Source organism: Schistocerca cancellata, chromosome 8, assembly GCF_023864275.1.
Source record: "Schistocerca cancellata isolate TAMUIC-IGC-003103 chromosome 8, iqSchCanc2.1, whole genome shotgun sequence".
Classification (NCBI taxonomy): domain Eukaryota; kingdom Metazoa; phylum Arthropoda; class Insecta; order Orthoptera; family Acrididae; genus Schistocerca; species Schistocerca cancellata.
In genome coordinates, this window is record NC_064633.1 from 367,313,813 (window position 1) to 367,338,454 (window position 24,642).

A 24,642-nucleotide genomic window follows, 5' to 3' on the forward strand; every position below is an offset into this window, starting at 1 on the left:
AAGCGAGGACACTTGTCTGCTAGGATAAATATGAGTTTTGTATGTTCATCTGGTTTAAAACAATTCGTTACACTGAAACTTAATTTAGGGAGCTATTGACTTGATTACTAATTCTGAAGGCAGGCATGACACACGCTGAGAGATTAATTTTACTGGGTATCTCTCTCTCTCTCTCTCTCTCTCTCTCTCTCTCTCTCTCTCTCTCTCTCTATTTATGTGCTTTTCAGGATGAAAACTCCGCGGACAATGGCAAAAGTCGATGAAATTAATTTGAATATACCGAAATGTTACGCATTAAGATGAGGCAAAAAATCCCACATTGTATCGAGGAATGAAGCAATATTACTTTTCTGTTATCAGCAGAAAGAGTGGTAGTTACGCGCTGCGATGAGAGCCTTTCATTCAATCAGACTAGATTTGACTGACTCGCTGAATCATGGGATTCTAGATAAATCTTATCCCAGTGCAAAGAGCAGCTGTACTGCCTTCGGTATAAGCTTCGACACGGCATATTTCGTGCATAGATAAATTCTTAAAAATTTCTGGCGAGATGAAGTCGCATTGTAATATTTCGGAAAACCTGTTATGTCCGTTAACATTGCAGAAAACATTCTTCCAATGCCAGGGTACATAGTCATTCATCTTCAAACAGCCCCTCTTCTCACTGAATCCTTTCCATTCCAACCAGAATGGTGAGAAATAAATCTATTACTGTTTCTGTCGATGTGTCCCTGATAGACAAAGCCATATTTAGTTTGAAATTAGGTATTTCCCGAGAAAAACATTGCGCACATACCTCTCTCGTGAAATTCATCCATTCTTCACCACGTCTGCATTTTTTTTTTTTTTTTTTTTTGTCATCGGTCTACTGACTGGTTTGATGCGGCCCGCCACGAATTCCTTTCCTGTGCTAACCTCTTCATCTCAGAGTAGCACTTGCAACCTACGTCCTCAATTATTTGCTTGACGTATTCCAATCTCTGTCTTCCTCTACAGTTTTTGCCCTCTACAGCTCCCTCTAGTACCATGGAAGTCATTCCCTCATGTCTTAGCAGATGTCCTATTATCCTGTCCCTTCTCCTTATCAGTGTTTTCCACATATTCCTTTCCTCTCCGATTCTGCGTAGAACTTACTCACTCCTTACCTTATCAGTCCACCTAATTTTCAACATTCGTCTATAGCACCACATCTCAAATGCTTCGATTCTCTTCTGTTCCGGTTTTCCCACAGCCCATGTTTCACTACCATACAATGCTGTACTCCAGACGTACATCCTCAGAAATTTCTTCCTCAAATAAGGCCGGTATTTGATATTAGTGGACTTCCCTTGGCCAGAAATTCCTTTTTTGCCATAGCGAGTCTGCTTTTGATGCCCTCCTTGCTCCGTCCGTCATTGGTTATTTTACTGCCTAGGTAGCAGAATTCCTTAACTTCATTGACTTCGTGACCATCAATCCTAGTGTTAAGTTTCTCGCTGTTCTCATTTCTACTACTTCTCATTACCTTCGTCTTTCTCCGATTTACTCTCAAACCATACTGTGTACTCATTAGACTGTTCATTCAGTTCAGCAGATCATTTAATTCTTCTTCACTTTCACTCAGGATAGCAATGTCATCAGCGAATCGTATTATTGATATCTTTTCACCTTGTATTTTAATTCCACTTCTGAACCTTTCTTTTATTATCATTGCTTCCTCGATGTACAGATTGAAGAGTAGGGGTGAAAGGCGACAGCCTTGTATTACACCCTTCTTAATACGAACACTTCGTTCTTGATCGTCCACTCTTATTATTCCCTCTTGGTTGTTGTACATATTGTATATGTATAGCATACGCTATTAGTAAAGCTGCTGTTATTCTGTGAAAGGCAGAACCATGTTACGACTTACAGCACGTCATTACGCTATCGGAAACGTCTTTTGTAAAATATCTTTGATAATATTTTACGCCCGCCGTTGTGACCAAGCGGTTCTAGGCGCTTCAGTCCGGAACCGCGCTGCTGCTACGGTGGCAGGTTCGAATCCTGCCTCGGGCATGGATGAGTGTGATGTCCTTAGGTTGGTTAGGTTTAAGTAGTTCTCAGTCTAGGGGACTGATGACCTGAGATGCCAAGTCCCATACTGCTTAGAGCCATTTGAACCAAGAAGTATTTTTCACTGTAACAATCACCGAAACACCTGACTGATAGTCAAACCGTTGGTAGAAATCAATACTTGGCTTGTCAAAACAGAATGCCCACTATGCCCAGGATTCCACTAAGTAGAGTACATTGGATGTAGTCCGGAAAAATAAAAAAAAAAGACTGGAAATGAAAGTAAGACGTTGATAGTAGAAACGAGCGCATAATACGATCTACTGGAAGCGGCATCGCTCAGCAGCCGACTCGGACACATCGTCGACGATAAAGTGATGCATAATGACGAACCGCTTCCTGGGCATTGAAGGCTTAGTTATTTCGTAATGAGACACACACTTGTTATTCCTTACGTTCACTCGCGCCGTGCTGTGGCACGATAATATGTTGGTAGAGGGTATACTTGATATGAGTATGACACTCCTGGTGTTAATAGTATATCCCTCTGTATCAATTGGTAGACCGTATTAGGTCACATTATTTTTGTTTACGTGCTGGGCGGTAACCAGGTGTACATAATATAAACCTCATCCAAAACTACTAGTAACTGACAACTCTGTCATTCCACTCTACGTACTTTACCAGAAAACGTACAGGTCGTCCGAGAAGGAATAATTAATATTCACGCATATAACTGGAGCTCATGTGAAGAAAAAAGCTTCCTACGGATGTGCCCTATTGCGAATCGTTCATAGGCAGAACAGATTTAATGTATAACTGTTTTTGGCTAGTGGCGCACAGGTATGTAATATGTGGGACGTGTAGTAGGTATTTATTTATTGGACTGGACGACGTCCGAGGTGTGCAAATCAAAGGTGACAATGCGAGACGATCCACTTGGTCGCATCATGGTCGCTGCTCTCCTTGTGAGGGAACGTACAGGAGCACTCAGGAAAGCATAACAACATGTCCTCCCAAGAGTGCACAAATGTATTATAAATGGTTGTGGGATATTCGAACATTTATTGTGAATTGTACAACAGCTGTAAAGTGATGTGTACGATAATGCTGCGACGGCATCTAATGGTTACTGCTGAGCAGTTGCTCTTCTAACCAACAGTCCATGCGAGCAATCCGACTGAGACTTTCCTTGACGTTGCTAGTACCTTAGGTAGTGGGCTATTCACGGCTATGTTTAAAAAGAATAGCTCGATGTACTCACAAGGCGACACACGCACATCTGCTTTCACGCCGCCCTGCAGCTAATTCTCTACAAATTATAATCTGTAGCTGCTATCACGCAGGCAATTACTCTAAGCATTGTCTAGAACTGCAAATTAATAAAATATACAGAATTATAAAACAGAAGATAAATTATTATATATAACGTCTGTAAATGATGGAAACGACAGAGAATTATGTTGAATACTGTTCATTCAAGAAATGACATCTCAAATAAATGGGAGTGGGCCAACGATATTCAGTTAAAGTACAGACATAAAATATCCTTATCAAATGCAGCAAAATTATGTTGAGAGCCTTACGAGATTTGCAACAAAATCCCCAAACTAAACAGTCATCAAAGATACACGAAAACAAAGTCCATTTCGTGATCGCAATACACGAAATATTCACCAGCTCAGAACAGTTCAGAGTTCAACATGATGATTAACAAAGTAACACGCGCGATACAAAGGACAGTAACTCACACTCTATCTGTCTTCTTTTGCGTAATACAAGCGGAAGAGGTGAAGAGTTCTACCCTGGAGCACATTCAAACCTCTCGAAATCTGAGTCCCTTCAGAGGTTAGAGTATTGCAGCAGCCATTCGTCGACAGAATGTATTGCCCACTCGTCTATAGGTCTGCCTCCTTCCAGAAGTCACGAAAAAGTGCCCAGAGTCGCTCCCCTGAGCTCTTCACTCGAGACGTCGCAGCTCCACTTCACTCTCGCAGTGTTTCCCATTGGCTAAAGGCCGTCCTCAACAAAAATACATCACTTTTAACTGCTACAGACATGATCTGATCAAGTTTGATCACTTTCCGGACTTAACTAAAACATTACAACAGTATTTAAATAAATAAATATTATAAACATTCGATCACACTCAGACGATTCACAAAAATTATATATAAAGATTTGTTCATAAATAAAGAAGCCAGTATTCTTGCGCAAGTACACTCACGATGAATGAAAATATATTGTCGTTAAACGTTTTTAAATCTATTATTTAGGCCTTCTCTGGCACTGTTTTACAAAGGTGGTGACAGTTAAAGCATGCGACAGGCCATTTCTTAAACTATCGTGGTTTTGTATTATCAATTTTGTTTGAAAATTATATAAAGTTCCTGGCGAAATAGTAAACTGTTCATTAAATAAATACAGAAATATGACAAATCGTGAAGCATTCACGCTGCATGCATTTGCTCTGTATTTATGCTGTATACGGTGTTCTGACAAACATTTATATTATGGAAAGTTTTAAAAAAATGATAAATCAATAGGTAAAATAGTTAAAGATATATAGGTTCTAGGATTGATAGCTATTGTGCAATGGTATCGTCTAAGATAACGTAAATAGAAATCTCATGAAGCTTTTAAAAGATGTTAATTCGGAGATTCATTGTTAAAACGTTTATTCGCTGTGAATTATTAATTTGTTTAGTTTTAAAGATACTGAAATATTGTTGTGTCATTTGATGCATCCCATTTTACTGAGTTCGCAGCTGTATTGTTCAAATGTATCTTATGGGACTTAACTGCTAAGATCATCAGTCCCTAAGCTTACACACTATTTAACCTAAATTATCCAAGGACAAACACACACACCCGTGCCCGAGGGAGGACTCGAACCTCCGCTGGGACCAGCCGCACAGTCCATGACTGCGGCGCCCCAGACCGCTCGGCTAATCCCGCGCGGCGCAGCTGTATTCAGAATTTTTTTAATGCTGAACTGTGAATTATTATAGACTCTCAACCACTTAAGATACAATCTATTTGCTTGCATCACATCCGCCATGTGCGTCATCGGCACTAATGTTATGCGAGCTAAAACACCCCACACTGAAAGCTTTGGGATTTACCTGTTTCCGTCGACGCTGCACATATTTGTACCTGGACTCACCTGTAGCGCTCGCCTAGCCGGACGTGGTGCTGTGGGCCCTGAACCCTGGACCCGCTAGCGTTCAACCACACAACTTCAGTTCTCCTCATATCACTTCCAAATGGCCCAGTCACTCTCCTACATACGTGTAACGTTACACTGCTTGGAAGTGAATGCGTTAAACATACGTATTTTTAATTCAAACTTTACAAAACGGACGGTTCAAATGGCTCTGAGCACTATGGGACTTAACTTCTGAGGTCATCAGTCCCCTAGAACTACTTAAACGTAACTAACCTAAGGACATCACACACATCCATACCCTAGGCAGGATTCGAACCTGCGACTGTAGCGGTCGCGCGGCTCCAGACTGACGCTCCTAGAACCGCTCGGCCACTCCGGCCGGCGAAACGGACGGTGTGACCTTTCTTAACAGTGTCATGTGTACAGGTTTATACCTGACATTCTATCCAATAATGAAGAAAGTAAATGCCGAAGTGCATTTATTGCGTTCTACCTTCGGAACAATTCAGAAGAGGGCAAATAACCACATGGAGTATATTGCATAAACCGATCGTTCCTGTCATATCCGAGAATTATATGTAAATAGAAGGGGGAGGGGCGAAAAAGTAAAGGAAAGGCAAGGGATGAGTGACGTCAGCTGCATCGAGACATGACGCGGAATCAGCAGCAACGAGTGAAAAGTGTGCCAGACCAAGTTTTCGGACCCAGGATGTCCTGCTTACTGGGCAGTTGCGTTAACCACTGTGCAACCTGGGACACAGTGACTACCGCAACTGCGCTGACTACCTTGGTACACATGACGGCCGACCCACTTTCCAGCCGTGCGCAACCTGTTCGCCGTCCCTGTCCCTTTCCTTCATGCTCGCTACTCTCGGATTCACGTGGGAGGTCGGACGCTTTTATGCATCCACACTGAAGAAGGAGGATCCATTGGTCATCTAGGCGAATCAGTTATATGAATTCGTGGCATTTGTTCTTTCGGACACGTCCAAAAGAACAGACAGCATGCGGAGTCCTCAGCTGTGATATGTTATATGTCTTCGGCTCCCTTCTGCTCTCCTTCCAGCAGTCCCACTCTCTGATGGTCTTTGGACACGCAGTCACTCCATCGAGTTCTAGGTCTTCTACAGGCCTTCTCCCCGTTGGCTTGGTGTTGGATACAGTTTTCGGTCATCGGTTGTCCTGCATTCCAGGAATATGCCTTGCCTACTGGAGTCGCCCTGCCTTCACTATAGCCACGATGTTCGGTTCTTTGTAAATGTGATACAACTCTGTATTGTGACGAATCCTCCATTTTTCACTCTCATTATCGTAAACTGGTCCAAAAATCTTCCGAAGGACTTTCCTTTCAAATATCATTAGTCTGTTCAGATCTTGCTTGGTTGTACTCCAGGTGGCACATCCGTATAGTACTACCGGCTCCAGGACTGTTTTGTATATGCCTATTTTGAAATGTCTTGACAAACTTCTGATTTTGCGGAGAGCTTTAAGGTCGTGGTAACAGCGAATAAATATGCCTGTAGTCTTGCCCGTATTTCCATTTTACTGAATGGTTCATCTCAGAATACTGAGCCCAGATATTTCAACTCCCTGACTTGACGATAATAACCTTCAGTTATTTGTAAGAGTGGAAATGGCTCTTGAGTATCATTATGTCGACGGTGTAGAACCATGTGTTCCGCCTTGTCACGATTGATTTGAAATCCTATTTTCATCGTTGTTGCTTCAAGAATGTCAGCCATTTCCTTTAATCCTTCTCGCGCCCCAGGTAGTAGCACTGTATCATCGGCATGTCCAAGGTATTTGATGTTCACATCCACGGTCTGGACTCTTGTGAGTTCATTAGATGACATCTCTCGCATTATCTTCTCTAATGCGAGACTGAAAGGTACAGGAGATAGTTCATCGCCCTGCCGTAGCTCAATATTTGTTTTGAATGCCTCAGTTACCTTATTTCCAATTTTAGCTTTGTGGTAGTATCCATCAGATAGACCTTCATGAGGCTTACTAGTTTCTTGACAAAACCAAACTCTTCCAGACATCTCAGCATACTTTACCGATGAATGCAATCATACGCTTTTCTGAAGTTGACAAGGAGCATGTGTAGTTCTTGGTCAACTCCCACCTTTTTTCTACGATCTGGCGTAAGACAAAGATTTGGTCGATAGTAGATGTCCCGTGACGAAATCTTCCTTCATATTCTCCAATAACAGTGTCTTCCAATGGTTGGACTCGGTCTAGAAGACAGTTTGAGAAGATCTTATAATAAATACTGAACAGAGTGATACCACGGTAGTTTCCACATTTAATTCGATCATTCTTCTCGTGGATGGGACAGATCAGTTCATTCCTCCAGTCTTGTGGAATGTTTTCAGTGTTCCAAATGGTCTCTATTAATGTGAGAATCCTTGCGACAAAGTATGCACCCCCTTCCTGAATTATTTCAGGATGGATGTCATCTTCTCCAGGGCTTCTGACCTTTTCAAGCTGTTTTATCTGCTTCCTGATCTCTCCTACAATTGGTGGTAGATATTCAGTGCCCGCTGTCTGGGGCAGGGGGGAGATCAAGAGTATCGTGGGTCTTCACAATTTAACAAGTCACTGGAATATTCTTCCCATCTCTTTGCAATTTGATATTCATTTGTCAGCACCTCTCCTTTGGAATTTGTTAATGAATTTCTAAGTCGATTTATAGCTTTTCCTCAGATAGTTGACCTTTCTGTACATGGTTTTCGTCCTCCTTCCCTGGAAGTCTTCTTCTGCTTCTGTAATAACGCCACTCACGAACTTTCCTTCCACAATCCCGCTTGAGTTTCTCATCGGACTCTGTCAAATTCTCCCTTACTGCTCTGATCTGTTGCTGACTGTAACCACTTGTCACGGGCTCCTTTTTTCTTGTTGACCGCCTCTTCACAGACCTCAGTGTACCATTTCTTCTTCCTCGCCACTCTTTTTCCAATGACTGCTCCTGCAGCCTTTGTAACCACATTTCTAATTTCTTCCCATTGCTGATTTACATCTGAGTCCTCTGTTGCCGGCAGTATTGTAAAACGATTCCTGACCTCAACTAGAAGTTCATTTCTGGTTTCTTCCTGTGCTACTTTTTCTATTTCTAAACGTGCCTCTTTCCTTAGTTTACTTCTTTGGTTTGGTTTCAGGGTGACTCTGAGTTGACTTTTAACCAATATATGGTCGGAACCGCACTCAGACCCACAGGAATTTCTTAAATCCAGAATCCAATTCCTGGATTCTGCGTTAATTGTTATGTGATATATTTGTTTAACTGTTTTTCCATTTGAGGATACCCATGCTCCTTTGTGCACCTGTCTATGTGGGCAGTTATTGTTATCGATAAACATGCCCTTGGACGTAGCGAAGCTTATTCCATTGTCGTTACTATTTTCATGGAGACTACGAAGACCTATTGTGGGAGTAAAGATGGTCTCCTTTCCAATCTTAACACTAAAATTGCCGTTGAGAATTCTGCAGCTGTTTTTAGGGATGTAATCCATAACGTTTTCCAGCTCTGCATAGAATATAGCCATTAACTGATCTTCACTTCCCTCTGTTTATGCATGACAGTTCACGAAAGTCAGTTGGTAGTTTCTCACCGATAAATTTAGAACTGAGATTCTTGGGTTCACTGCCGTAAAATTCTTTACCATTGGTACAGTGTCTTTGTTAACACAGAAACCAGTTCGAAAACTGTGCTTCCCTGCCTCCCCATAGAATATTGTGTAACTTTCTACGTCTGTTGGTGATTGGTGATTACTAAAGTACAGCCGGCATATCTCTGAGGATCATTTGACCACGCAAGCCCCACCACCACGATAAGGGAAGGATACCGTCGGAGGGAAACCTACCACTACGTCTACTAATTACTCGTTCCATCATCTACTCGCTTCCGCTAATAATATACCAGAAGAACTACACTGCGCAACAGAATAAAGAACCACTTTTTCGAAACCGCGTAACAGTCGCCCGTCGCCACGAACAAGTTTGAAATTTGACCCAAAGATGCTTACAAATGGTGCAAAAGCGTGGCATCCTACAAAGTTTACCTAAGGCTCACCGACGCTTCAAACAGCATAGTGTCGACACATGCGAACAAAAGCCCGAGCTGAGAAGTTCATGTGACGTGTAGAGTGGGTTAATGATGTCACATTGACACAAAATGTTACATCTATTCTGCCCAACGCCACCATGGATGTGTCACCCAATGAGAAGAACGTCTAAGTCCTTCTTAACTACATTTCATCCCTTACATTGGCGGCCATGCAATGGAGATCAAAAGCGTCAATCCCAGTGCTAAAATGACTCGATTGCCCTCTGAGTGGCCGAGGAAAATATTTCAGATACACAGCCGTTCAAAATCGACAGGATCTATACCTCAGGAGTGGCATAGAGTGTGTCAATGAAACCATCCCTTTCCTTCGGACGTCGATTCCCATACATTTCGCGATCGAAAATGATAGTTCACAGCGCGTTGAGGAACAGGAAGACGTTCTTGACAACCTTTGATACTAGTGATGTTTCCCATACGCTCCAGCTATTCTCGATGGATATCATGGTGCTTCAACCCAAATGAACGTGACGTCACCCTTTGGAGTGCAATGTGACCGCAATTTTTGCTCTGTGGAATCACTACAGACCATTCAAAACCATTCGACGAAATTTGAATGCGATCTGAAGCAGCAAAAGGTGGTTAAGCTTTTACAGTGTTCCTGTTTCACACACTCCTGATCACAGAGGGCTGCGACATTAACAGATTCATGAATAAAATTGCAAGGAGTCACTCTAAGCTCATCCATTTCGACGAAATCTTCTGTAAAATCAAATTTTAAAAATGAGCCATTACAGAGATAACCGGTGAAGTACCCTAGTGCCAGCAAATAGGCAAGCATTTGACAGACTTCCGACGCCAGCTGCAAGCCTGCAGCAGCATAGGACTATTTCGCTGGCCTTTTTCTGTAGAGGCACGTTTTCTATTCGGGAGCACATGCCACCAATGGTAATTCCAACCTCAGGTGCCTTAAAGGTACTCTTTCCCATTGTATACATGCATTGTCAAAAAAAAATGGTTCAAATGGCTCTGAGCACTATGGGACTTACCATCTTAGGTCATCAGTCCCCTAGAACTTAGAACTATTTAAACCTAACTAACCTAAAGACATCACACGCATCCATGCCCGAGGCAGGATTCGAACCTGCGACCGTAGCAGTCCCGCGGTTCCGGACTGAAGCGCCTAGAACCGCACGGCCACCACGGCCGGCATGCATTGTCACACCCCTCCATGATCACACCATAGGCGGGCATGAAACAAGAGCACTGAAAAAGCATAAGCAACCTCTACTACCTTTGATCACGTACACATCTGGTCGAATTGTTTTGAATGAGCATTAGAGGTTCCATCCCGTACACAAGGCAAAAATTCTGGTCCCACTGCACTCCAAAGGTGTGAGCTAATTTTTAATGGGGTAGCAGCCCTGTGATTTCCGTCGAGAAGGGTTGAATCGCCCAGAAGGTGTTAATAGTGTCAAAAGTTGCCCAAAACGTCTCCCTGTTCCTCATCACATTGCGAACAGTCGTCTCTGACTACGAAGTGGGAGTACATCAACGTCCCAATGAAGGGGGATGGTTTTCTTGAAGTCCTATATACCAACTCCTGAGGCCTTTTGTGTCACTTCCAAAAGTCGGTGTGAAATGTTTTCTTCAGCCACTCATGAGCTGTCATCCACAGCTCATCCAACCACCTGACAGTGCATAAATACGACAGTTTACACACATGTTCCACAGGATAAACAGAACCCTCTTAAACCAGAGAACTACACACTTGAACTAAATATAATCAAACAAATTGCTGTTGAAAGCGACTACAAAGCAGACGTCAAAAACAAACTCAACAGCAAGGTAAAACTGAAACATGCTGTACACACACACAACACAGCAGACCACACCACTTCAAGAAAATGATACAGATGGTACACACTAACATACAATAACAAAATATCACACAGAATTGGAAACATCTTGAAAAAACAAGGGATCCCAGTAACATTAAGAACAAACAATACAGTTCAGAAAAGACTAAGACCAGTCAGAAAAAACTCAGACAAATTATCAACTCACTTGCAACTCCTGTCAGGCCCAATATACAGGACAAACAAGCAGAAACTTCCGAATGAGGTACACAGTGTACATGAGAGCTCTAAAGGGTGACAGCACACATTCAACCTTTGCAGAACATCTAATGAACAAAAAAGCATAACCCCACTAATATCGAAAACGATCTACACTATCTGAAAAACAGCAACAGTCTATACCGACATCTAACAACGGAAGAAAATTAATACCGGGTGATCAAAAAGTCAGTGTAAATTTGAAAACTGAATAAATCACGGAATAATGTAGATAGAGAGGTACAAATTGACACACATGCTTGGAATGACATGGGGTTTTATTAAAACCGAAAAATAGAAAAGTTCAAAAAATGTCCGACAGATGGCGCTTTATCTGATCAGAATAGCAATAATTAGCATAACAAAGTAATGCAAAGCAAAAATGATGTTATTTACAGGGAATGCTCAATATGTCCACCGTAATTCCTCAACAATAGCTGTAGTCGAGGAATAATGTTGTGAACAGCACTGTAAAGCATGTCCGGAGTTATGGTGAGGCATTGGAGTCAGATGTTGTCTTTCAGCATCCCTAGAGGCGTCCGTTGATCACGATACACTTGCGACTTCAGGTAACCTCAAAGCCAATAATCGCACGGACTGTCGTCTGGGGAGCTGGGCGGCCAAGCATGACGAAAGTGGTGGCTGAGCACATGATCATCACCAAACGACGCGCGCCGCGCAAGAGATCTTTGACGCGTCTAGCACTATGAGGTGGAGCGCCATCCTGCACAAACATCCTACGTTCAAGCAGGTGTTTATCAGCCAGGCAGGGGATGATGTGATTCTGTAACATATCGGCGTACCTCTCACCCGTCACGGTAGCAGTCACCTACGTTTTTCTGTCCAGCGCCATCTGTCGGACATTATGTGTTCTTTTTTTGGTTCTAATGAAATCCCATGTCATTCCAAGCATGTGTGTCAATTTCTACCTCTCTATCTACATTATTCCGTGGTTTATTAAGTTTTCAAGTTTATACTGAATTTTTGATCACCCGGTATATAGAAAAGCCTATAGTCGAAGGGAAAATGTAATAAACGAAAACACAACACTTTGCAACAACACACTTTTTACCGCTCAGAGAACTGAACAAGGACACAGAACAGAATGCATACACTCGCAAAAGAACCCCTTCCCCATCACACACACAGACATAAATAAGGAACAGAAGTGGTAATTTACGGTACGGTTTTCATAGCCTTCTCGCAACATGTGACACACCTCTCGCGACACACGCGAACAGCAAGATGGTATAATATTCTTGATCATAATTAAATTGCGAAAATTTTGTTTTCTGTGTATAGAATCACCTACATGCCGTCCAACGAACGTGAGTACACGAATAACTAAGTAACACCCCTGTACACACCAAATAACTGGATTCCACAACACTACCGCAATCCTAAATGTATATTGCTGACATACGAGGTTCACCTGTTAGTATTTTTTTACTAATAGCCACTCACACAGTAGCAAATGACATGATGTTCGATGGGAAAATCGGCAACAGAAGAAAAACACAGAAAATATGTCGTAAACAGCGACAATAATTCTCAAAAGCATGTTATAACACACAGTAAATAAGGTAGTATGAGAGTATCCATAGAAAACGGTATTTCAAAAAACGAATAGTAGAAATGTAATAATTTGTCAATGTGTTTGTATAACTATGCTATTTTCTGCATGTTTTACATAAAAAAACACCGATGATGGGGATATTTGTCGCCGAAACTAGTTTAAGAAAATAAACAAGTAAACAATTAACATGGTGTTTTCATCAAGGCGGATTCAATTTCTCATATTGTTGTACTACTTTTGATTTATTCACTGACCTTCCTTCAATTATTACGAACTGTAACATTTTCGAGAGGAAATCACGAATCCACTCACAACTGAGGCGATACTCTACAGACACGCTATTTCACTAGTAGTCGCTTGTGAGGAATGGTGTCAAAGGCCTTCTGGAAATCTAAAATTATGGAATCAGTTTGACATCCTCTGTAGACAACACTCATTACTTTTTAAGGATAAAAGCTAGTTGTGTTTCGCATGAATGATATTGTGTGGATCCGTGGTATTTGTCTATACATCGTTTTCTCCGAGGTAACTCTTGATGTGCGAATACAGTGTATGGTCCAAAATCCAACTGCAGATCGACGTTTGTGATATGGCTCTGTAACGCAGCGGATACTCGTATTTCCTTTCTTGGTTATTCGTGTGGCTTGTGCTGCTTTCCAGCCTTCAGGTACGGATCTTTCGACGAATGAGTGGTTGTATATAATTGCTAAATAAGGAGCTACTGTATCAGCATACTCTAAAAGGAATATGACTGGTATACAATCTGGACCGGAGGTCTTGCCTCTATTAAGAGATTTAAGCTGCTTCGCTACACCGACGACATGTCGTTCTAAGTTACTCATCTCAGCAGTAGTTCTTGATTCGAAATTTGGGAAAATTATTTCTTCTTTGGAGAAGGAATGTCGTAAAACCGTGACTAGTAATTCTGTTTTGGTGGCACTGCCATCAGTAACATCAACATTTTTATCACAAATTGAAGGTATTGACTGCGTCTTGCCGCTGGTGTACTTAACATATGACGAATTTCGAGACTGAGTTTCGTTGTGGGAAATATTAATAGCATTTCGCATTAATAATGTGACGTCATGGGAATTCTAGGATGTGCGTTGAAATGGTAAGACACTGTGTGTCATGATATCAACGTAAAATAGGGTTTCATTACAGGAGGTCAAGGTAGGGGGTGAAATGAAACACACGCATTGGAACTCTGCGGAAATTTTTTGTATTGGAGTACAAATGGAACAAAAATGAAACAAAATCAACTACTGTCCCTCAAAATACTACCAGAGTGGATCCAGACAGCGTCGCCAACGATGGGGAAGGCGCCACATACCACTAGCATTGCTATCAATGTGTGGCACTTGTGGCTGAAATACCGTAAGGATATCCGTCCTGTTTACAAAGGTCCTCCTATCCAATGGTCTCTTTAATTGTGAAATGAGGTCGAAGTCGCATGGATTGGGGTCCGGTGAGTAGGGTGGGTGGGGGATCATTTACCACCCCACCGTTGAACACAATTCTTGGTGACGCCTGCAGTGTGAGCTGTACCATGGAGTATGGCTGCGTTATCCAGCAGTCCTCACAGCTGCTTGTAGCTCCGCATGACACTGAGAAGCATTTCTGACAGCGAGAAAGGCAATTTTCACTTGAAATCGCTGCTCCAGTCTGTTTACAACCATATTGTTGCGTGGCCAAGGTCACACTGAGTGTTTCAGGCCTTGGCAACGAGCAATCAACAGATGTAGTCGCAATCTGTCGGTTGGGTTCTACACTGTTTGCCACTGGGTTTCGAAAGTATTTAGTGCGATTACGGTGACGCCACATGTTCGCATGATACACCATAGTTGCCATAACTGATGGAATGAACCTCACATGTTGAACAAGAATTGTGTGAATGTCACATGTCAGAACAGTTTTCCAATCAGTGCTGAGACAAAACGTGACTGCAAAGGTGAAGTAAAGTTTGAAAAGCAATATTTTTTGTTTCAAACTATCTACAAAGATATTTGTGTCTACCGATCATTTTCGCTTTTGTTAGGTATGTCCTTTCTACCCTTTGTAGACCAAGTTATTCATTCTTTGACGAGTGCATTTCTGACGCAGGTGACAATGTACCACTGGGATCTGCCACAAGCGCTGCAGTACATTGGCGGATGGACCAACGGCCTGATGGCAGACTACTTCGTGGAATACGCCAGGGTGCTGTTTGAAAACTTCGGCGACAGGGTGAGTACTAGCAGGTTGCCTTTGAACATTGGCGTTACTACATGTCTCCAGTGACAGTTTGACGCGACTCATCCTTGCAGGTGAAGTGGTGGATCACTTTCAACGAGCCAGCTATGGTCGTGCAGGGCTACGCGAGGAAGGATCGGGCGCCCTCGCAGCCAGCGCCGGGCGTCGGCGACTACCTGGCGGCGCACACCCTGCTAAGGGCGCACGGGCGCGTCTACCGGCTGTACGACCAGCAGTACAGGGCCACGCAGAACGGTGAGGCGGCGCGTGGCGCGCGTCGCACAGTTCACTGCCTCGCACTGTCTTGAACGCCTGTCTGCTTCTAAGAATAAGCGAGAACCAACACTAATCTTTAAACGATAGGTATTTCACTAGACAAATCTCCCGTCTCTGAATACAGGCTTTCCCTGTGAATACTGCTGATGAAATCTTCTCGGGCTTCCAACCGGGTAGCTGCGTCGAAAATCCGCAACGTTTCGGTGAGTGTCATTCTCATCATCTTCGCCCGAAGATGATGAGAACGACACTCACCGAAACGTAGCGGATTTTCGACGTAGCTATCCGGTTGGAAGCCGGAGAGGATTTCATTAAATCTCCCGTCCGTTGCCCGTTCTTGGTTGTGTAAATCTGCTTCGGTTGAAGGATTCTCCTGATGGTAGCTGCTACCAAGTGCAGTGCTGTTTGGAAAAAGTGGAACATCGTGACCGAGAGATGTGATCACAGTGAAAATTATTCCGATTGGGGAAATGACGCTCTACAAATGATTAGATTTATACACCTTTATATGCACTGTGATTGTGAAAATTCAGAAAGAAGTAGAACCACTATGTTGTGCAGTCACAGCTGCTAGACGTCATGGCATAGGATTAAAGAGTGCCTGACTATGATTCTGAGGAATACTCTGGCAAGCGCTTTGTAGGCGTGCCCACTAAGCTTTAACTGTGGCTGCAGAAGGAAAAGTACGAACAAGCTGCCGACCGACCATATCCCAGACATTTTAGAAGGGCGACTTGTAAGGCGAACGGGCAGGCCAGGGAAGCAGTGGCCGTCGTTCTTCGAAGAAGGTTTTTCACATTCTTCGTCACGTGGGGGCTGGCGTTATCCTGCTGAAATATGACATGTGGAACGGCCTGCGGGAAGGGCAATGCCTAGGGCTGTAGAACCTCTCTGATTTAGCCCTCAAGACGTAGAACGTGAGATCGCCTGTTATAGGCAATAACACCACAATCCATTACACTTGGAGTTTGTCCGCTATGCCGCTTAACAATACAGTCTGCACGATTGCGTTCACCACGGCGCCGTCGATCGCTTATGCGGCCATCACTGCAGGACAATTTGAATCGGAACCCGTCCTAAAACACTGCATTTTGACACTCAGAATCCCAGTTTGGCATTCGAGTGTCCAGAGCAGTCTGTGGCGTTTGTAGGTTTTGGTTAACGCAAACCGACGAAATGGCATTCATCCCATCAGTCCCGCACGTAGAAGAAGGCGTCTAACCATCGACGAACACCTCCACACCTGTTGCAGTGCTCCTACATCGCGTCAACACTGTGGATGTGGCTATTCTGTCCGTTACGGCCAAGAGAATATGATGGCGGTCATCTCGCACTGTGCTCACATTTTTTCGTCCCTGACGGCATTGTGGACATTCCTCTTCTCCCCACTGGTTCAAAATACGCCTTAGTGTTGAAGCAGTGTGCACTCTAAGAGCCGAAGTGTTACGAAAAGACAGACACGCCTGACGGAGACCAGTCATTCTGCCCATTTCGAAAGCATTCACATGCCGATATGCCACCCGGTAATCTCGGCGAGGCATACTGGCACTTCGTATCACGTCCCTGCAACGACTGAATATTGCGTGACGACCTGAACGCTCACGTAAACGAGGGAGCTGTTGGGCTTAGGTGCATGTTACCTGTCTCCCAATTAAATCACTTATTATGCTCCTGCTGTTATACACATCCTCTTATCGTGGCATGTTGCAGACTATTGCTTCGTAGTGTTTCACTTTGTACAAACAGTAGAATAGCAATAGCCTATGTTCACCCTGTCATGGCGTTCTTGCGGCGATATATCCAGAAGTCGACTGTGCACGATGGAGTTTCTTTATAGGGATGACGATAGTTCCCACTGTTCCTATTGAGAAGCGAGCTTGGGCCCTCCACGTACGCCCGTGTCTCCGACGGTGCTGCTGGATGAACAGAGCTTCATCACAGACTCAAGAGAAGTCAACAGCTGTACGAAGTGAGAATGAGGGCAAAGAGACCATTGAAAGAAGCATTCAGTGACTTAGAAAATAAAAGTTTGTCACCAGATCTGACAGAACGGTCTAAGAGGTTTAAGTCTTACGTAAAATCAGTAAGCGGATGGAAATCATCTATTCAGCCACTCAGTGACCATACGGGCACAGAAACTGAAGGTATCAGAAAGAGGGTTGAGGTACTGAATACGGACTTCCGAAAAATGTTTCAAAATCGTAATAGAGTGCCTCCCTTCAATCACCGTACGAACGTCGAATTGTCAGATATTTAAATAACCGAATAGAAAAGCAACTACAACCGCTTAGCATTGGAAAGACATGAGAAACAGACGGGGAACCTGCAACATTCTACAAAGATTCCGCGAAAGAACTTGCTTCCCTTCTAGCAGCAGCTTATCAAATTCGCTGGAGCAATGAATGGTAGCCAGCGACTGGAAGAAAAAGCGCTGATCATTCCAGTTATAGAGAAAAGTAGTACGAGAGACGCGTTTAATTATAGGCCGATACAGTTGACTTCAACCCGTTAAAGAATTATAGAAGTTGTCTTAGCTCAAGACTTACGACGTTCCGGAGAACGGAAACGTACTCTATAAAAAGCAACATGTATTCTGAAAACAGAAATCCAACGAAATTCTGCTTGCTTTGTTCCTCCATGAGATCCATAGCACTGTAGATGTCGTCAGGTTGATGTCGTGCTCCTTGATTTCTTGAAGGCATTTGACACCGTTCCGCTCAGTCGTCTAGTGATAAATACGAGGTTAACGAGAATCAGACGATATCCTCGACTGGGTTCAAGACTTCGTTGGAGAAACTACTCAACATGTCGCTCTTGACGGAACAAAACCGAGAAATTTAAACGTGATTTATGGAGTGAGAGGAACCCTACCCCTTACAATGTATATAAATGATCTAGTAGAAGGCGTCGTGAGCTCTTTAAGACTGCTTGGAGATGATGCGGATGTCTCTAAGAGAGCAGCAACGACAGAAGATAGTATCGATTTGCGAAATGATCTACAGAAGACTGACGAGAGGTGCAGGCTCTGGCAGTTGTTCCTCAACGTAAATAAATGGGAAATATTGCACACACTTAGGAAAAGAAATCCACTGTTATACAACTACACTAGTTACGAGAAATTGCTAGAAACACTACGCACCAAAAAATATCTTTGGAGTAGCTATCTAGACAGACCTGAAGAGCAATAACGACATAAATCAAAAATTAGGAAAAGCAGACAACAGATTGACGTAACTCATCCACGCTTGAAGTGGCTTACAAGGCACTTGTTCGATAGATTCTTGACTCTCATTCATCTGTCTGGGTTACTGACCAGGATGTACCGACAGAAGACATCGAGAAGATCCAACGATGAGCGGCGCGCTACATCACAGTATTGTTTAGTCGGCGGGAGAGCGTTACAGAGCTGCTCAACAAGCTCCAGTGGTACGCACTACAAGAGAAGGTTGTCCCTCTCTGTGAAATGTGCAGTTGAAATTTCGAGAGAGTATTTTTTGGGCAGTTTCAGTCAACGTACTAGTTCCTCCCATCCATAAACGTTACGCAAAATGACCTCGACGAAAAAATTCGAGAAATTAGACGCAATATAGAGGCTTACCGATAATCATTACCGAGTGAAACTGGAAAGGGGACGTCAGTTAGTGCTACCGGGATCTCCTACCATACGCCATCAGGTGGCTTGTGGAGTGCTGATGTAGATGTAAATGCTACCTATCTATAACAAAGTAGGTTCCCCTGTCAGTGCTCTTCCATGCTGTCAATAGAAACTATCTTCAGTGTTTTTTTTCCTCAATGGGGCATAACGGCTACTCACACATGAAAAATGGTTCTAGCAGTCGTACAAAATTTATACTGAAGAGCAAAAGAAACTGGTATAGACATGCGTATTAAACTACAGAGATATGTAAGCAGGCTGAATACCGTGCTGTAGTCGGCAACACCTATATAAGACACAAAGTGTCTGACGCAGTTGTTAGATCGGGTACTGTTGCTACAATGGCAGGTTATCAAGTTCTGAGTAACTTTGAACGTCATGCTATAGCTGATGCACGAGCTACGGGACACAGCATCTCCGAGGTAGCGATGAATTGGGGATTTTCACGAACGACCATTTCTTGAGTGTACCGTGAATATCAGGAATCCGGAAAAAAAATCAAAGATCACAACGACACACACACACACGCGCGCGCGCGCCCGCGCGCACGTGTGTGCGTGTGTGTGTGTGTGTGTTTGTGTGTGTGTGTGTGTGTGTGTGTGTGTTGTGATCTTCAGTCCAGAGATTGGTTTGATGCAGCTGTCCATGCTACCCTATTCTGTCCACACGTCTTATATCCGAGTAATTGCTGCAACCTACATCCTGAACCTGCTTAGTGCAGTCATCCAGTGGTCCACTACGACTATGATTCTCCAGTACTAAATCAGTGATTCCTTGATGCCTCAAAACGTGTCCTACCAACCGATCCCTTCTTTTAGTCAAGTTGTGCCACAAATTCCTCTTCTCCCCAATTCTATTCAGTACCTCCTCAATAGTTGCGTGATCTACCCATCTAATCTTCCTCATTCTTCTGTAGCACCACATTTCGAAAGCTTCAATTCTCTTCATGTCTGTTCTATTTATTGTCCATGTTTCACTTCCATAGATGGCTACGCTCCATACAAATACTTTCAAAAAGAGACCTCCTGACACTTAAATATATACTCTACGTTACCAAATTTCTCTTCTTCCGAAAAGCTGTCCTTACCATTGCAAGCGTACATTTTATATCCCCGCTCCTTCGACTGTCATCAGTTATTTTGGTGCCAAATAACAAAACTCATCTACTACTTCAAGTGTCTCATCTCCTAATCTAGTTCCCTCAGCATCGGCTGAGTTAATTCGACTGTATTCCATTATCCTCGTTTTGCTTGTGTTGATGTTCATCTTGTATCCTCCTGTCCATTCCGTTCAGCTGCTCTTCTAAGTCCTTTGCTGTCTCTGACAGCATTACAATGACATCGGCAGACCTCAATGTTTTGATTTCTTCCCCATGGATTATAATTCCTTCTCAAAATTTATCTTTTTTTTCCTTTACTGCTTGCTCAATATACAGATTGAATAACATCGAGGATAGGCTACAGCTCTGTCTCACTCCCTTCCAAACCACTGCTTCCCTTTCATGCCCCTTGACTCCTATAACTGCCATCTGGTTTCTGTACAAATTGTAAATGGCCTTTCGCTCCTTGTATTTTACCCCTGCCACCTTCATAATTTGAAAGAGAATATTCCAGCCAACATTGTAAAAAAGATTTCTTTAAGTCTACAGATGCCAGAAACGTAGGTTTGCGTTTTCTTAATCCCTCTCCTAAGATAAGTGGTAGGGTCAGTATTGGCTCGCGTGTTCCACAATTTATATGGAACCAAATTGATATTCCCCGAGGTTAGCTTTTACCAGTTTTCCATACGTCTGTAAGGAATTCGTGTTAGTATTTTGCAGCCATGACTTATTAAACTGATAGGTTGGAAATTTTCACACCTGTCGACACCTGCTTTCTTTGGGATTGGAATTATTATATTCTTCTTGAAGTCCGAGGGTATTTCGCCAGTCTCATACATCTTGCTCACCAGATGGTAGAATATTTTCACGGCTTGCTCTCCGACAGCTATCAGTTCTTCTAATGGAATGTTGTCTACTCCTGGAGCCTATTTTTGACTTAGGTCTTTTAGTACGCTGCCAAATTCTTTATGCAGTATCATATCTCCCATTCATCTTTATCTACGTCCTCTTCCGTTTCCATAACATTGCCCTCAAGGACACCGCCCTTGTATAGTCCCTCCGTATCCTCATTCCACCTTTCTGCTTTCCCCCCGTTGCTTAGGACTGGTTTTCCATTTGTGCTTCTGATATTCACAAAGATAGTCATCTTTTCTGAAAGGGTCTCTTCAATTTCCCTGTAGGCGGTATCTATCTTACCCCTAATGATATATGCCTCTACGTTCTTACATTTGTCCTCTAGCCATTCTAGGTTAGCCATTTTGCACTTACTGTCGATCTCATTTTTGAGAAGTTCGTCTTCTTTTTCTCCTGCTTCATTTATATTTTTATCAATCAGTCAATATCTCTTCGGCTACCCAAGGACTTCTACAAGCCATCGTCATTTTACCTACTTAATTCTCTGCTTCCTTCACTATTGCATCTCTCAAAGCTACCTATTCTTCTTCTGCTGTATTTATTTCCCACCGACCGGAGTGGCCAAGCGGTTCTAGGCGCTTCAGTTCGGAACCGTGCGACCACTACGTCGCAGGTTATAATCCTGCCTCTGGCATGGATGTGTGTGATATCCTTAAGTTAGTTCGGTTTAAGTAGTTCTATGTTCTAGGGGACTGATGACCTCAGATGTTAAGTCCCATAGCGCTCAGAGACATTTGAACCATTTTGAACAATTTATTTCCCCTGTATTTGTCAGTCGTTCCTTAATGCTCTCTCTGAAATTCTCTGCAACCTCTGGGTCTTTCAGTTTATCCAGGTCTCATTTCCTTAAATTCCTATCTTTTTGCAGTTTCTTCAGTTTTAATCTTCAGTTCATAAACAATAGATTGTGGTCAGAGACCACATCCGCCCCTGGAAATGTCTTACAATTTAGAACCTGGCTCCTAAATCTCTCATGTTTCTTAAACCAAGTGGTAACTATGATTAAGTTATGCTCTGTGCAAAATTCTCCCAGGTGGCTTCCTCATTCATTCCTTACCCTCAGTCCGTATTCTTCTTCTCTTCCTTTCCCTACTATCGAATTCCAGTCCCCTATGAATATTAAATATTCGGGTGCCTTAACTATCTGAATAATATCTTTTATCGCATCAAACATTTCTTCAATATCTTCATCATCTGCGGAGCTAGTTGGCATATAAACTTGTACTACTGTGGTAGGCGTGGGTTTCGTGTCTGTCTTGGCTACAATAAGGCGTTCACTTTGCTGTACGTGCTACTATTTTTTTATTCATTATTAAACCTACTCGTACATTACCCCTATTTGATTTTGTATTTAAAACATTGTGTTCATCTGAACAGAAGCCTAGTTTCTCCTGCCACCAAACTTCACTAATTCCCACTATATATAACCTTAACCTATCCATTTCTCTTTTTAAAATTTCTATGCCATGTTTCCGATTAAGGGATCTCACTTCCCACCCTCCCGTCCGTAGAACGCTAGTGTTCTTTCTCCTGATGACGACGTCCTCTAGAGTTGTCTCTTCCCGAAGATCCGATTGAGGGACTATTTTACCTCCGGAATATTTTACCCAAGAGGACACCATCATCAGTTAACCATATAGTAAAGTTGCATGCCCTGTAGAAAAATTATGGCTGTAGTTTCCCCTTGCTTTCAGCCGTTCGCAGTACGAGCGCAGCAAGGCCGTTTTGGTTAATGTTACAAGATCAGTCAATCATCCAGACTGTTGCCCCTGCAACTACTGAAAAGGCTGCTACCGCTCTTCAGGATCCATACGTTTGTCTGACCTTTCAACAGATACCCCTCCATTGTGGTTGCACCTACGGTTCAGCTATCTCTATCGCTGAGGCACGCAAGCCTCCCCACCAACAACAGGGTCCGTGGTGTACATGTATGTGTGTGTGTGTGTGTGTGTGTGTGTGTGGTAGGGTGTGTGTGAGGGTGAGTGTGGGTGGGTGTGTATGGGTGTAGGTTTGTGGGTATGTGGGTGGGTGAGTGGGCGCATGTGTGTATATGTGTTTATGCACTGTAAAGAGCACTTCACGTTGAACCAGTTTCTGGTCGTTCCATACGCGCATAAAGCGCACTAAGACCATTTGATTCAACGCCTCTGTGCGTGTGTGCGTGCTGTAAGACAGGAGCGATGCATGCTATGTTGTAATACACTCCTGGAAATGGAAAAAAGAACACATTGACACCGGTATGTCAGACCCACCATACTTGCTCCGGACACTGCGAGAGGGCTGTACAAGCAATGATCACACGCACGGCACAGCGGACACACCAGGAACCGCGGTGTTGGCCGTCGAATGGCGCTAGCTGCGCAGCATTTGTGCACCGCCGCCGTCAGTGTCAGCCAGTTTGCCGTGGCATACGGAGCTCCATCGCAGTCTTTAGCACTGGTAACATGCCGCAACAGCGTGGACGTGAACCGTATGTGCAGCTGACGGACTTTGAGCGAGGGCGTATAGTGGGCATGCGGGAGGCCGGGTGGATGTACCGCCGAATTGCTCAACACGTGGGGCGTGAGGTCTCCACAGTACATCGATGTTGTCGCCAGTGGTCGGCGGAAGGTGCACGTGCCCGTCGACCTGGGACCGGACCGCAGCGACGCACGGATGCACGCCAAGACCGTAGGATCCTACGCAGTGCCGTAGGGGACCGCACCGCCACTTCCCAGCAAATTAGGGACACTGTTGCTCCTGGGGTATCGGCGAGGACCATTCGCAACCGTCTCCATGAAGCTGGGCTACGGTCCCGCACACCGTTAGGCCGTCTTCCGCTCACGCCCCAACATCGTGCAGCCCGCCTCCAGTGGTGTCGCGACAGGCGTGAATGGAGGGACGAATGGAGACGTGTCGTCTTCAGCGATGAGAGTCGCTTCTGCCTTGGTGCCAATGATGGTCGTATGCGTGTTTGGCGCCGTGCAGGTGAGCGCCACAATCAGGACTGCATACGACCGAGGCACACAGGGCCAACACCCGGCATCATGGTGTGGGGAGCGATCTCCTACACTGGCCGTACACCACTGGTGATCGTCGAGGGGACACTGAATAGTGCACGGTACATCCAAACTGTCATCGAACCCATCGTTCTACCATTCCTAGACCGGCAAGGGAACTTGCTGTTCCAACAGGACAATGCACGTCCGCATGTATCCCGTGCCACCCAACGTGCTCTAGAAGGTGTAAGTCAACTACCCTGGCCAGCAAGATCTCCGGATCTGTCCCCCATTGAGCATGTTTGGGACTGGATGAAGCGTCGTCTCACGCGGTCTGCACGTCCAGCACTAACGCTGGTCCAAGTGAGGCGCCAGGTGGAAATGACATGGCAAGCCGTTCCACAGGACTACATCCAGCATCTCTACGATCGTCTCCATGGGAGAATAGCAGCCTGCATTGCTGCGAAAGGTGGATATACACTGTACTAGCGCCGACATTGTGCATACTCTGTTGCCTGTGTCTATGTG

At 43.9% G+C, this 24,642-nt stretch overlaps 1 protein-coding gene across 1 annotated transcript in view; it reads left to right on the forward strand.

The window, feature by feature from the left end:
- The window catches only part of LOC126095584 (myrosinase 1-like), a 75,229-nt gene that overhangs the window by 12,721 nt on the left and 37,866 nt on the right, over positions 1-24,642 (forward strand). The window contains exons 4-5 of the mRNA XM_049910358.1: positions 15,063-15,185; positions 15,266-15,446. Coding sequence (XP_049766315.1) covers positions 15,063-15,185; positions 15,266-15,446 — 304 coding nt within the window. The remainder of the gene's footprint in view (positions 1-15,062; positions 15,186-15,265; positions 15,447-24,642) is intronic.